Raw genomic sequence first — 14,356 nt, 5'->3', positions numbered from 1 at the left:
TTGAAAAGTCACTGCTCGCCACTTTCTTCTAGAGAAATTAATGCATACGACATTTTAAAACGGGGAAAAATTGACGAAAATATGTAAGTCTATTCATTAATGTTGACGACCTGCCATTGGTTGGTTTAGTTAGATTCACCATTCTGCCTACATTTCCTAAACCTTTCCATTTGTTGACTTCTGTAAAGTAAAAGAGCTGAAACCGTTATTGATGTGGTGATATTCACCTGTCGGATTATTTCACCTACTAGGCAAAGCCAAAAAATGCTTTTTAATTTTTACGTTTCTTTTAACGGCAGTTAGTTGAATAAACAATGCGTTGTAGAAAAATGTTTGGAGACCTGTCTGAGTTTCACTCCGTAGGGAGTTATTAAGAACTAATTTTAATTTAACAGAGCAAGAACGCTTATGTGTGTGGCCACTTGAACCAACTAATAACAGGTCAGAAGCTTTGTTTTATTATTTTAAGGATACCAACTTAAGTACACGTATTATATCCATTATTTATCTCGATAGATTTAGTTATGTTTAACACTTTGTAATATTTACTTTTGTTCAGTGTTACGATTAATAGGGAACTTCTACTTTTTTTAACAATTATGAATCAATAAGGGTTCATAAAATTCAAACGAGTAAAAAATCTTTTACTCTTATTAGTAGCAAAAAAAATATTTTTAAATTTATAATTTCGAAAACGTTTCATCGCTTTGGCCACGCCCCTCATACGTTATGATTCACATTAAAGTTTGACGTTTTATCGAAAAAATATGGATTAACACTTCTGTAAATTTAGCATCAGAATAAACGTCAAAATGTGCGGACGGATCATTAAAAATTATTTACGAAAAACTGAAATTTATTCATTTAAACTGAGGTAATCGCAATTTTCGCGTTCGAAAAGTATGTGTTCCTGTATTTTTTTATTGGCTTTATTATTCAGTATTTTAATGATTTTTAGGTTATATTGGTATATTATTTAAATTTAGATTTGTTTTGTGTAAGGTTATTTTTCTATTCGAGGCGTAAAAGTGCTGATATATGTAAGGGATATCATTATTCAAAAATGTGTCCTAAATAATCACTTTTTGCAATAAAAACAAAAAATACACATTTACAACGCAATAAACAAAAATAAATAGTTTTGTTGATTGTATTTTGAATCATTTTGGACCAGTCTCTCGCACTCGTTTAAAAAAGCATATCGTTATAATTTGACACACACACAGTATATTAATATAAAAATAACAAAAACACACATCTGATTTACATAATATAACCGCATCACTCATTTAAATCATTTAAAATTGTAAATAGCCAAATTCTACTATGTTTGTATATCATATTATGTTTGCAAATGATACACAATAATTTACATAGTAATTTCACTATCAAATTAACTAATTTGAAAGCGACTCCCAAAACTCTTTGTGATGTAATTCGTGTAACAACAATAACGAGAATTGGGTGAAGGTTGTACTGTAATACAGTTAACCTGTGGGAAAATGCCACGCCAAAATGAACACTATGGCATTAAATGAATTGTGGAAATAGGATTAAATTTTAATCAAATATTTTCAATGGTGCATTACATTCCAAGAAATATTAGGTAAAACAAAGTCATTTATGGTTATTGGATTATTTTTGAAAGTATATTTCTATCAAATTATTTTTGCTATAAAACAAATTTTAATGAATTATTTTTAACAGAAAAGACATTCTTATAATTTATTTTTGATGTAACGCCTACTTATTCCATCGAATACTTTTTAAGTTTTTTGTTTGCTTGTTTAAAAGTAAGAAACAAAAGTTCATCATCAGTAGCGCTACATCCCGTTGTGGACCCTTACCTTCTCCAGAATCTGTCTCCATTCTTCCCTGCACTCTGCAGCTCGTCTTCAGTTGTTCAGGCCATGTTATAGTGTGGACGCGTAAAATAGTATTATTTTTAAAATTTTGTTTTGAATTTAATTTTTTTTTCGGCATATGCAGTATATGCACGGCTAAATTTTTTCCACCTGTCATTGCCTGTTGTTTGAGTAAAACAATATTTACCATTCGCCAATTAAACGTAGTGATGCAGAAAGTAGCCAGCCATAGAAAAGGGAAACTGAGATAATAGTACTTTTATGAAAAGAGTAAATAATCAAATCTACCCAACAGTTAGAATGTTTCGCAATGCGCACCTCGCACTTAGCGGGATTTTTTTATTGACATCTTTCTTAGGAACGAATACTACGAGGAAATTTTTGGTGCAAACGAGGGTCGCCGGTGCTCACAGTATTCAGGAAACCTCTCATTGCCAACTTTTGGAAAAAAAAATCACAGCACGAGAGCCAAACAGTACTCTTACTTTTTGGATGTGCCTTGTATTTTAGTATCTGAGTGACTTATTCATTTCAAATTCGAATTAAAAAAGTTTTAAAACAGTTTTCTAATCAATAAACAAATTAAAATGTATTTGAAATAGTGTGTTATCCATATTTTGCATATATGAATGTAACATTTTAATTAATAGTAATGATTTTATATTGTTTAATTATAAATCATTATTTTGTAGAATTTTTGGTGTCTGAGCGGATTAGTTACACAGTTCAGTGAGTGAAATATAATCAGAAACCCTGGATGAGTGTTATGGACTCGATGGCTACAATCAGGTCAAAATAATGAAAAAGGATCGAATGAACACTAGTCCGTATTGTAATGTAGTAGATGGCACGTTTGCTAAAAACATTATTTTAATGGAGATTCTACATTGTAATATTTCATTAACTTTGATATGGCACCTGGAACGGCACGTTAACTTCCGTGCAGCAAATATGATCTAGACGCACAATTTGAGTACAGAAGTAGTTACCTAAGCACCACCGGGTGGAAAACAGATAAAAAAAAACACAAGTTATAAATATACGCATAAAATCGTACAATAATACCTCGTAAAAATCAAAGTTAACCAACGCAAAAAATCATTTTGTTCCCGCCTTTTATGTCATTTTTAAACAATGCAACAAATGAAACGCGTTCGTAAATCGAATCAAGGCCCTGTGACATTTCAAATCGTACAGGAAAAGTAAATAATATTGTCAAAATTTGCCATTGTTATTCTGTTAGTGATGTTTTGATATGCATGGCCATAGATTTCCAACCCGACAGAGATTGAGGATTGCGTAATTTTAAAACCACAGGTAAATTTTCATTATTTGAAAAGAATTTAATTTTTTGTTTTTTTTATTAACATAGTAAATTGACAAACGAAAATATTTTTTTCAAATGATAAAAATTAATGACTCGTTTCGTTTTCGTTATCTTCTTTATTTTCCCCGTGTCCGAGAGGCATTAAGAATACTTACAGTTCTGAGTGTGAAATATAACCAAAACGCAGGGTGAGTGTATTGAACTTAAGGCTATGGTCGGTTAAAATGTAAGAAAAATCACACAATTTAGCCATTAAAAAATGACTTTTAAAACAAATATATATTCTTCATCGTATCGTTTTTAAAAAATACGTATTTCAATAAGTGAAAAATAAGAATACACTTAATGCAGCATTAAGCACCCGTCTTATATTCCATTCAACTGAGTTCCGGAATTTAAATACAATAAATGTGAAGCAGCGTAAAAAAGCGCGACATACAGTTTGTATTCACAGTAAACTGGCATAGATAGTTAGTCTTTTTTACTCAACTAAGAGTTTTGCACGGCACTGTTGACACGACAACGCTCATTTTTCAGAAAATAATTTCAAACTATCGTTTTATGAAGCAACATCTCTCTTTTATTGTACCAAAGTAATTTTAATCAAATGATTAATTTTTGTTTAAGAGCTTTTGAACAATTTCGATATTTTTTTTATTTCTCATCATAATTTTCTTTTCGCACATAATAATACTTAAATTCTAGGGAAAATGAAATATTTTAGCGGGAAAATGCGTAAAAATATTTAAACTAAAATAAATTGCACTTTCAGAAACACATTGTGGTATTTATTTATATATACGCCCGATGGCTATTTTTAAAGAAATATTTATAAATAAAAAATATTATAAAGGAAAGTAGAAAGACACCATGGTATATAGTAGACTTGGTGGAAGTGGAAGCGGGAGAGAGGTGTTTATAATTGAATTTGATTCAGTGATCGTTTGAAAGAAGACAACTTGTTATCAAAGAATTCAAGACTGATATGTTTGTTGGCATACCTTAGAGTTCTGGGCATAAGAGAATGAAAACTATAGTTAGTTATATGGTTATCGGTATGAAAGAGTAAGTTTTGTCTGAGGTTTCTATAGTGTCGGATTTATTTCGACAGTCTTAAAGAGAAGATATATGTATGCTTGTTTCTAACTGGTATGTCTTAATCAAGAACAAAAATTAAAAAATACTTTTTGTATGTAACTATTGAAATACTTATATTGAAATTATATTGCTAAGTATTTTTTTGTGGCAGTTACTGATTCGACTGTTAAAATATAAAAATTCTAAAGCATCATAATTATTGCAGTTTTTTCCTCGATATTTTACTCAATTCATTTCAAAGAGTATTGAAATATGTTGTACCTACATATCTCGCTCAAAAATGGTAGAATTACGTCGGTGTTCTCCTGTGAATAAGATTTAAACACGTGGTTTAACTGCATTAATAACTAAAAAACAGCCAAATTTAAATTTACGGCAGTGTATTTCTGGGGTTGCGAAATATCTTTAATGCTAATTTTCATACAATGTCATGAAAGTTGATACTTTTGACAAAATTGGTAATTATCAATAAACAATCAAAGCTTTAATTAATATTTTAAGCTTTAGTATTAACAATTCGATTGGATTTTGAAATGGCGTTATTATAACGGGGAAATTTTTAAAATTTTTGCAACAAAATATAGTGGAGAAATTTCAATTAGGTTCGTTCCAAAGATAATCGCATTTACGAAAATTGTTTCTGGGTTTTGAATACCAATTACAATTTTATGAAAATTAATCATTGTTTATATGTTATATCATATATTTGTACATAACTAACATACAGATATTTTAATTCAATTCAGCAATGCGTGTAACCAAAAAATGGATGACAGAATAAGTTTATTTTATTTGATTAACAAACAAATGCACAGGTAAAAATACTTGTACTTGAAGAAAAAAATATAAATAAAATGTATTATTTTAGTAAAATTTAACAAAATACAGTTTGACAATGAAGGATCTTGGGATCATCTATGAAAGCGAATTGACTTTTCGTGTTCACGTCGAGGGAACATGTGAAATGTGAACTTGCTCTGAAGATGTTTGGTTTCATTCTCCGAACTGGCCATTGAGGTATATAACTAGAGTAAGCACGAGCGTTTGGAATATGGTCCCTCAACCTGAGGCCAATTGGCATATGTTTGATAGAACAGATTTTGTCTCTTGCGAACATTCTCAGGCTACTTTTCTCCTCTCAATTACTAAAATGCCTATATGTACCCTTAGATACTACACAAATCGATTTGGAAAATCTGAAAAAAGGGATGGTATAACCTTTCACCAGTAAGTTATGTTCTTATCTTAATCAAAACTTGATTAAATTAGATATTTTAATGTTAAAAAACGTATCATTAGTATGTTACCAATTCGTGAGTTATCTCTTGTCTCTGTCCTACTCAGTTAGTTAGGCGTATAATGAAACGACAAACAAAGGTGACGCGTATGCCGAAGGGAGTGACACACTGAATAGAACTTAGACTGATGTAAACAGTAATATGACGTGATGACACTAGCTGGTCACTCTTTTTTTTGGGGACGACTTTTTAGCTCGGATTTGAACGTATTGAATAGAGGCGCTCCCCGGCCGTACGCGCTTTTTTTTCGGTAGCCGCGATGCGCCGAGCGTGACAAAATAATACAATGGCCCTTTTTAGGAGTTGTGCATAGTAAGTGCTACAGACTGGCAGATGGAATAAATACTCATTTCTTGTCACGCGAAAGGGGACATTAAAATTAATTTTGGAGAGTAGGTTAAAAGAGTATACTTCATTATTTAATAATTTATGTAAATAGCATAATTCAGATACAGTGCGTCTATTTTCAAGGGTCAAAAATCCATTTTGTTTGGCAGATTGGCTGTTAGTATAAAGCGTTTTATGGTTTTTATAATCTAGGTATTTAAAAATTTTTTGTTGAACATTTTCAATCCTTTTTATGTTTGTTGTATATTATTGCGCTTACAAATGATTGCATCCTAGACCACATATTATATTTATTTGTGATTACTTAGTTGAATTATTTTGCTCATTGTTGCGCTTATGGTTAAGGTTATATTTTGAATTTAGAGTGTTTATATTTGTGCGGAAAAAATTAAGATTACCTACTTATTTTGAAACATGGTGGGTGCTTTTATAAAAATAATCACAAATTTGTTGATTGAACGGTCTATATTTTTTTTTGTTTTTTTGACTTTTTGAGAGTTTTTTATGAAAACACAAAAAAAACCGTTTTTAAAATTTAACGTAATAAACAATGACTAATTTTCAATTTATTCAAGCATGGTTTTGTTCTTAGCAAAACCTTGCATCACGTTTTTTTTTTTACGATGAAAGATTAAAATTATATCTAAATAAGTTTGGGGTAGTGTACAATAATGTTATGAATAAATGTATACATACTTTTACGTAGATTTCAATTTCTTGAGAATTTAAAATGTTTGCTTCAGTGAACAATTAAATGGTTTTTTTTTATTTTTTTTAAATTGATTTTTTATTAATAAATTTCATAAAAGGTACATGTTTTTTAAAAATTCTATACATATATACTTTTACACATCTAGTAAATGTTATCACTGTAACTCTCAAAAAAAAAAAACTAACTTTTGTGCTTGGAGAGTGACTTATACTGTTGTAGTTGTTTATTTATAAGAGTTTATATAATTTTAAATACGAGTACATGAGAAAAAAAAGCAAAAGATATAAAAAAAAATCATAAAACAATAATACATTCACACTAATTAAAATTAAACGTAGTTTTTACTCGTGTTCAAATAATTTCTTTAGATTTATTTTAAATTTATCTATTGATATTTTATTTTTAATAGTTTTTAGTTCATTGGGAAGATTATTATAATTTTTTACAACTTTAAAGTCAAAGCTATTTTGACCATGACTCGTGTGAAATTTAGGAGTTTTAATATTATGTTGGTATCTGAGAGATTTATTTATCTCAAATTCTTTTTTTTTTCTTCTTTATAAATTTGTATAATATAATTTATTTTATAAAGAGTGTCTGCTGTATGAACCTTTAATATTTTATTTAAATTTTCCGTATTGAATGTTAAGGGTTTCTTTAGAATTACTTAAATTATAATTTTTTGTACTATTTTAAGAAGGTTCAACATATTGGCATATGAACCACCCCACACAACAAAACCATATTGTAACAAATATTGTACAATTGAGTAATAAGCTATTTTTAAATTATGTATTTTTAAAATATTCCTTTATCTAATAAATATGTATATACATTTTCTAATTCGTTTAACTAGTTCACTGATATGGTCTTTCCATTTTAAGTTTTAGTCTATGTATACACCAAGATATCCCACCAACAAGCTACAAAAAGTGGCTTGGTGGGATTTTAGTTTTAGTAAAAATATAACAAGTGAAATATTTTTAAATTGTAAAAATGTAAAATTATGTTATTAAATAAAATAAATAAATAAATAATATTTAACTTTATCTATTGTATCAAGTACTGAACATGTAAGATTGCAGTTAGTTTCGTTGCAATTGCACAAACAAACAAACCAGCACGCCGTTTCCCCGTAGGGGTAGGCAGAGAAGATAGAACGCCATAACCTTCTTTCTTGGCATACAAACCTCGCTTCCTCTACATTAATACATCTTCTCATGCACGCACGTCGATTATTCCCACTTTTGACATGTCCATCTTCAAGTATTTGATGGACTTGATCGTGCCATGTCTTTCTCGGTCTTCCTCGTTTTCTGCATCCATCAATATTTGCATCGTAGATCTTTTTGGCCGTTCTTTCGCTGTCCATTCGCTCTACATGTCCAAACCAACGCAGCACCCCTTTCTTGATTCTGTCAATAATGCATGTCTCAGCCTTACACACTCCACGGATCTCGACATTTGTGCGCCTATCATACAACGTTTTACCACACATTCGCCTGAGGGATCGCATTTTGACAGCATTCAACCTACTTTCATCATCATTTTCCAATTCCATACTTCACTCCCATACATTAGAGTTGGAACTAGATCTCCGTTGTGAACTGCTAGTTTAGCCTCCTGCGATAAACATTTGTTTGCCAAAGTAGATTTTAGTGCACCGTTCACCCTGTTCCCGGCACTTGCTTTGGTGGATTATTATTTATTTTTAAATGATGATCGTATTTGACACAATTGATCAAATCGGCAGTTTGAGAAACATCCCACCAGCTAGTTTCGAGATATTTTCGAATTTTCAGCTCATAGCTTGTATGAAACGAATCACCGTGCTGTGCCTGTCCTGCCTATTGCTTTGAGTTCCAGTCAGTTTTATTAAAAATACTAAATTCACCTCTACTTCTCGTGTCATGCCATCTCGTTCCATTAAAAGGCAAACAGGAGGATAATGTACAACCGCCACGCTGTCTCTATTTAAATTTTCATGATGTTAAAATAACGAAGTAAGCCGGTTGAATGATGACGTCATATAAATCCTGCTTATTTACAATTGGTCTGACGATAGCATTAATAACGCTTCGTTTGCATAAACTTTGAGTACAAAATGCGATTACAATGTGTTCGATACAATCCATTTTGACGTTTAAATTGTCAAAGCGTTATGCGGTATTCATTATAATGAGCGCATGGCTAATGGCAGATATTTGCTCACATTTCAGCGCCTGTGAGGAAAATCAACAACATTGGTTCAATTTGTATAGATATATGTTTTTCATAGGTTTTTATCGTGGTTTATTATTTAGAATCGAAACTGAGGCACCATTGGAGTAGAATATTTAACTTTAGTTCTTCTTAATTCTGTTTTCGATTGTACTCTTTAATTTTTTATGTATCTCTCTTTTGAATTATATCTTCGTTAATTTATTTTATTTTATAAATTTTATTTCGAAAAAAAATATTAATAACCCGAGAATCCATATAAAACTAGTGGATTAGAAAATGAATACGGAGCTTCCACTGGAAAGGATAGTCTCAATCTTACACGGCTCAGCCTGTTCTAATATGGAGATTTTTTAAAAGTATATAAATATTTCTATACTAATATATAAATAACAAAAACTAAAATTACTTAAAATATAAAATGCATAGCTAATCAAATGTAATATAATTAAATTATCATTATTATATAAACATTAAGTTTAGGTATATTTGCGAAGAATACAAAATGTAACTTAAACATTGATAATATGATAAAATATTTAGTAAAAAAAATAATTTAAAGTTATGTAATACATAATAATATAAATAATATGGGTACTAATTATATAAAGTAATTAGTTTATAAATGTAGGTAGAAAAATTTTTTTTAAATCTCTCGCTACACAATCGCATTTATATGTGCATTTATTTTCATTTTAAAATTTGTTTTACATTTAGAGTCCATTATATTTGGCATTAAATCATTAAATATTTTTGGAGCAATTACAAAATACTGTTCTTTACCAAAGGAGTTTGATGCAAGTGGGACAATACAGTTTAATTGTATTGCTGTGCGAGTGTTAGTGTCTATAAATCCTTTTTTTTGGTTTTCTCTAAAATATTTTATTTGTTTTAAATTGTTTATATATATATTTTTTTATTTTTTTTTGTTTATTTTTCCTTTCACATATTATTTACAAAGAAATATAATTGAAAAAATACACTTTAGAAAAACACATCTTAAAATTAAGCTATAAAATCAATTGGAAAAAATGCCCTATTTAAAAATGTAACCGTGTAATTATCATCTGAATTATGCTATTTTTCACCTTGTTTTTTTTCTGATTATTTATACTTTGTAGTGTTATATAGCCGGTTGGGTATTGCACGACCCGCCCAATTGAGCTGAAATAAAAAAAATATTATCATTATAATATATTTCTGGGCGAATGAAGCACACAGTTCTGCGTGTGAAATATAACCAGACCCTAGGACGAGTATTTTCGATTAAAGGCTGCCCTCAGGTAAAAACCAAATGAGCGAATCAAGTGTAAATAAGTGGAGATAAGCTTGACTCGTTGTGCAGTGGTTGGCATGTTCACCTACCATTTTTGAGGTCCTGGGAGTAAAATATTTATTAAATCGGTTTTCTGAACTGCAATATTTCATTGATTCTATTTTGGCACCTATAGTGTATGTCTGATCACCTTATCCTAATATAACCGATGATTGAAATATGCAGCATTTGATTCACTTATGAAGCGGCCTATGTATGTACCGTTATGTGTGGAAAGGGGAATAATGATGATATTAAAAAATATATTCTAATGGTTTTTAAAACGTTTTGTAATTATTTAAGCTAACTAAATTAATCTAGGCCAGTAAAAAAATCTATTCTCTCTTTTTCTCTACCCAGTAAAGTACTAAGATTAAGATATATTAAGTATTAAGATGCCAAAGGTACTTGATTACAGAGTGCTCCATTTGAAAGATTTTCTATTTCGAAAACGAGCAATTTTTACCAATATGTGGGCTCAGATTCAATATGTGGTATGTGGTAGAAAAGCTGTAAAAATATCATCTTCATCCGAACAGTTTTATCATAAAAATGTTTATATTCCACATGGTTCCATTAAATTGTTATTTTAATATTTTGATCCTTGAATTAGATTTAGTATGGTTTTCGAAAGTTTTCTTTTTTAATCAAGTTATTTAAAGCTTAAAAACGATTACACATTTTGTGTTTTTTTTTTCCTTCTAAAGATTTTTTGAAAAACCGTCGTTAAAATGTATACCCACCAGGGAATTGCAATATAAAAAAGCTGTAATTTTTTCAGTTCTATGTATTTACAAAAAATAATTAAAAATCAACATTGTTATCCACCAGCAATATTGAAAATAAAAAGAATTTACCTGTTATTATATTTATAATATTGATATTTGTAAAGGAGCAGTAATTTTTTACAACCAAATGGCAGACAGCTCTATGCAAAACTAATCTCTAAGAGTAACTTTTAGGAACTAATAAGTTCTAAGTGGCCGAAACAACCCAAGCATGTCCAAATATGTACCGATACTGATTAGTGACGTAAAATGTGTTATCATATCGTATAAGAGATATACGAGTTATTTTAAACCTGGGCAAATTAGTACCGTCAAAAAGCAAAGGATCAAACAATAAATAACAACACAAACAAGCCTCTTTACAAATGCCACATTAAAGAAAATAATTTAAAAGTGTGTAATCAATAGATAATATTTTTTAAAATATATAATGAGCACGTTTGAATGTTTGTTGACAAAAATATGAGAATAAAAGTGATCATATTTTCATCGGGTTTTTATGTGTTTTTTTTACACCAGAATAAATTTGTATCGTCAGAGAGCAAAGAGTTAATGGATAAAAAAAAAAACCTTAAAAAACAGTAAAAGTCTTTGTACAATCGCTCAATTTTTTTAATGTTGCTACAAATTACATCGCACCGTTAACACATGAATGAGTTCAATAAATATGAAATAAAAAATTTTATGTGACTCATATAACATCCACTCCGTTTTTCAGCAATAAAGGAAAGCCTTTTTTCTGACACAATAACAGAATTATTCACAAAAAGCTTTAAAGTTCACAAAGTGTCATTTCCACGTAAAGAAGAAAGGGAGTAATAGAAAACACAAATGAAATCGTCAATAATAATTCCAACAGACAACACATTATTTTATTATATTCTGGCACGAGTTTTAACAAAAAATGCCGGACTGAAAGTGATGCGACACATATCCGGTTCACTGTTTCGGAAAATTGGAAAAAAAGTAATACATTGCGAGCTTAGTGACATAGCATTGTATGTCAGCTCTCACAATTTTTAACGGAGGTCAAACAATTCGGACAGATACGTTGGTTTTAATTTTTTTCATGTTTTGAGAACGTGAAGAAAATGTTGAATGCAATGTTTTCTATCGTTTTCGGACGATCGATGGTTAATCCTGAGGATGAGAGAGTGGTCGTCCCCTACCTAATAGCTCGATGATTTAACCTCTCACTGGTATTTTTTAAACGTGAGTTGCAGTATTATTGACCTTGCTTATGAATTATACGGTTTATATGTCACTACTGAATTTTAATTCCTTGCGAGGGAAAGAATTTCAGCTTTGGCCTTTATAGGAACTTCTCCACATTTGCTTAATAAAGAACGGTCCACAGAAAGTTCATTAAATAGAAGCCGGGCTATTAATAGACATCAGAAGGCCTTTTGTTTCACTTTTAGAGATCACGGCTTTTTGTGTCCTGTTATCATTTATTGTTCTTATTACCTGTAATATTCGAACCATGAAAGAAGCTACCTCTTGTGACAAGTTATTGTGACTTAATACGAAGTGGATGTGCCTTAGATCCTCACCAACACTTCTGCATCGCGCCTCCAAGTTATGTCTTTCAACTCTGAAAAAGGGGCACGGACAGTATTTGATCTCAGAAAGTTTAAAACGGTGCAAGTAGCTCATGAACCCGCCATAGGTTCGAAGACCATACGCTGATTTTTCCTGATATCAGAGGCATCAAAAATAGAAGGAAATAATACTTAAGTTACTCATTTGTTCTGTGGTTTCGTTCAAATAACGTTCGTTCCAGAGTTCCAAAGCCCTGTTTCTAATTTTTCTTTTAGGGAAACTAAGAGGAAACTCGGTAAAATTGGAATCCTTTAACTGGTATATATGGGTCAAAACAGACCCGACTGAAACTGAAATTGATCATAATGCATTAACTGTTTGAAATCTGCACATACCACTCTTAGTATTCCTCTGTTGTACAGAAAACTTCAACGTAACAGCACGGACATATAATAATAAAGTACATACTCTCTCTGGTCAAAATTGACCCAAAACCTCAAGTTAGACATGAAGCTAAAAATAAGTGTATTAGAAAAGAAAACAATATTATTTAAAAAAAATCTGCATTACATATAACTCGGATACCAATTACGTGATTTATAATATATAAACCAGTTAATTGTTTAGGTTTTGGGCTTGGATAGGGAGATTTTGCAATATTACTCTTACTTTTTCATACCAATAGCCATAGAACTAACTATGGTTTTTATTCCCCTATGCCCAGAATTCTTAGGTCTGCCAACAAACATACCAGTCTTGATTTCTTTGATCGAAGTTGTCTTCTTTCAAAAGATCACTGAATCAAACTCAATTATAAACACCTCTCTCCCGCTTCCACTCATACAATGTCTACTATAAACCATTGAGTCTTTCTAATTTTGTTATTATAATTTTCTATGTATAAATGTGTCTATAAAAATGCCCATTGGGCGTATATATAAATAAATATGAGAAAGCCCTCCTTCCACTCAGTAGCTAGGATCTTTAAAGACCTGGGCTCAAAGAGCAAGAAGTAATTTACGGGGACCCACCTCAATCGATCTACCCTGGTTGCAGTGATGTCAGAAGCCTATAATATAGCGTCGACTCCCATTTTTCGGAATAAGAATTTCCAAATGTTTGATAATCTTTTCTCTCCACTTACACGTAATTTCTTATATCAGTTTAGTTCATGTGTACTAAAAACATCAAATTATTAAAAATAACCTTTTTAAAAACTGAATGACGTAATGAAATTTAATTTTACTGATTTCACCATAAGTTTGGCAACTTATTAAGAAGGTTTATATCGGATACCGTTCCGTCACCCAGCCGAGACAGTTTGTTACACTCCACAAAAATTACGCTCCGTCCCGGCCTAACACATTATGGCCGGGGACGTATAAAACATAATTGATAAAATTATGCAAGAATTAGTACTAACATTAAAATCTCAATGTAAAAAACATATGAGACCCACCCTACCCTGAAATCTATACAATGGAAAATTGTGTATCTTTTAGAATGTAATATCTAATTTTAAGGAATATGTTTTAGATAGTAAAAATAAAATGTAAATAAAATATATTACATATGTATAGATATACATTCACTATATATATATATATATATATATATATATATATATAACAAAAAAATGTATAACGAACTACCTCTCTAAAGACGAGTTTTCACTCTATTAGAGAGGTAGGGACGTTATGATGAAATATATATGTACAAACCATCAGTAATTTTTAAACTTATTTTGTCAATTTTTTTTTCAATAAAAAAAAATTGAAAAGTATTTTTCCTCATTACCATATTATAATCACACGAACGGCACCAAAAACTAATTTTATTTACT

General features: G+C 30.4%; 1 protein-coding gene across 1 annotated transcript in view; it reads left to right on the top strand.

The window, feature by feature from the left end:
* The first annotated feature begins 10,653 nt into the window (after window positions 1–10,653).
* Window positions 10,654–14,356, top strand: part of LOC148275108 (uncharacterized) — a 40,320-nt gene continuing 36,617 nt past the window's right edge. Inside the window, exons 1-2 of the mRNA XM_088236130.1 lie at window positions 10,654–10,677; window positions 12,517–12,640. Coding sequence (XP_088092256.1) covers window positions 10,654–10,677; window positions 12,517–12,640 — 148 coding nt within the window. The remainder of the gene's footprint in view (window positions 10,678–12,516; window positions 12,641–14,356) is intronic.

This window comes from Micrasema longulum, unplaced genomic scaffold, assembly GCF_059751315.1.
Source record: "Micrasema longulum isolate JH-2025_06_02 unplaced genomic scaffold, ASM5975131v1 h1tg001510l, whole genome shotgun sequence".
Taxonomy (NCBI): domain Eukaryota; kingdom Metazoa; phylum Arthropoda; class Insecta; order Trichoptera; family Brachycentridae; genus Micrasema; species Micrasema longulum.
Note: the sequence above shows the minus strand (reverse complement) of the source record. Positions and strands in the feature narration are given on the sequence as shown.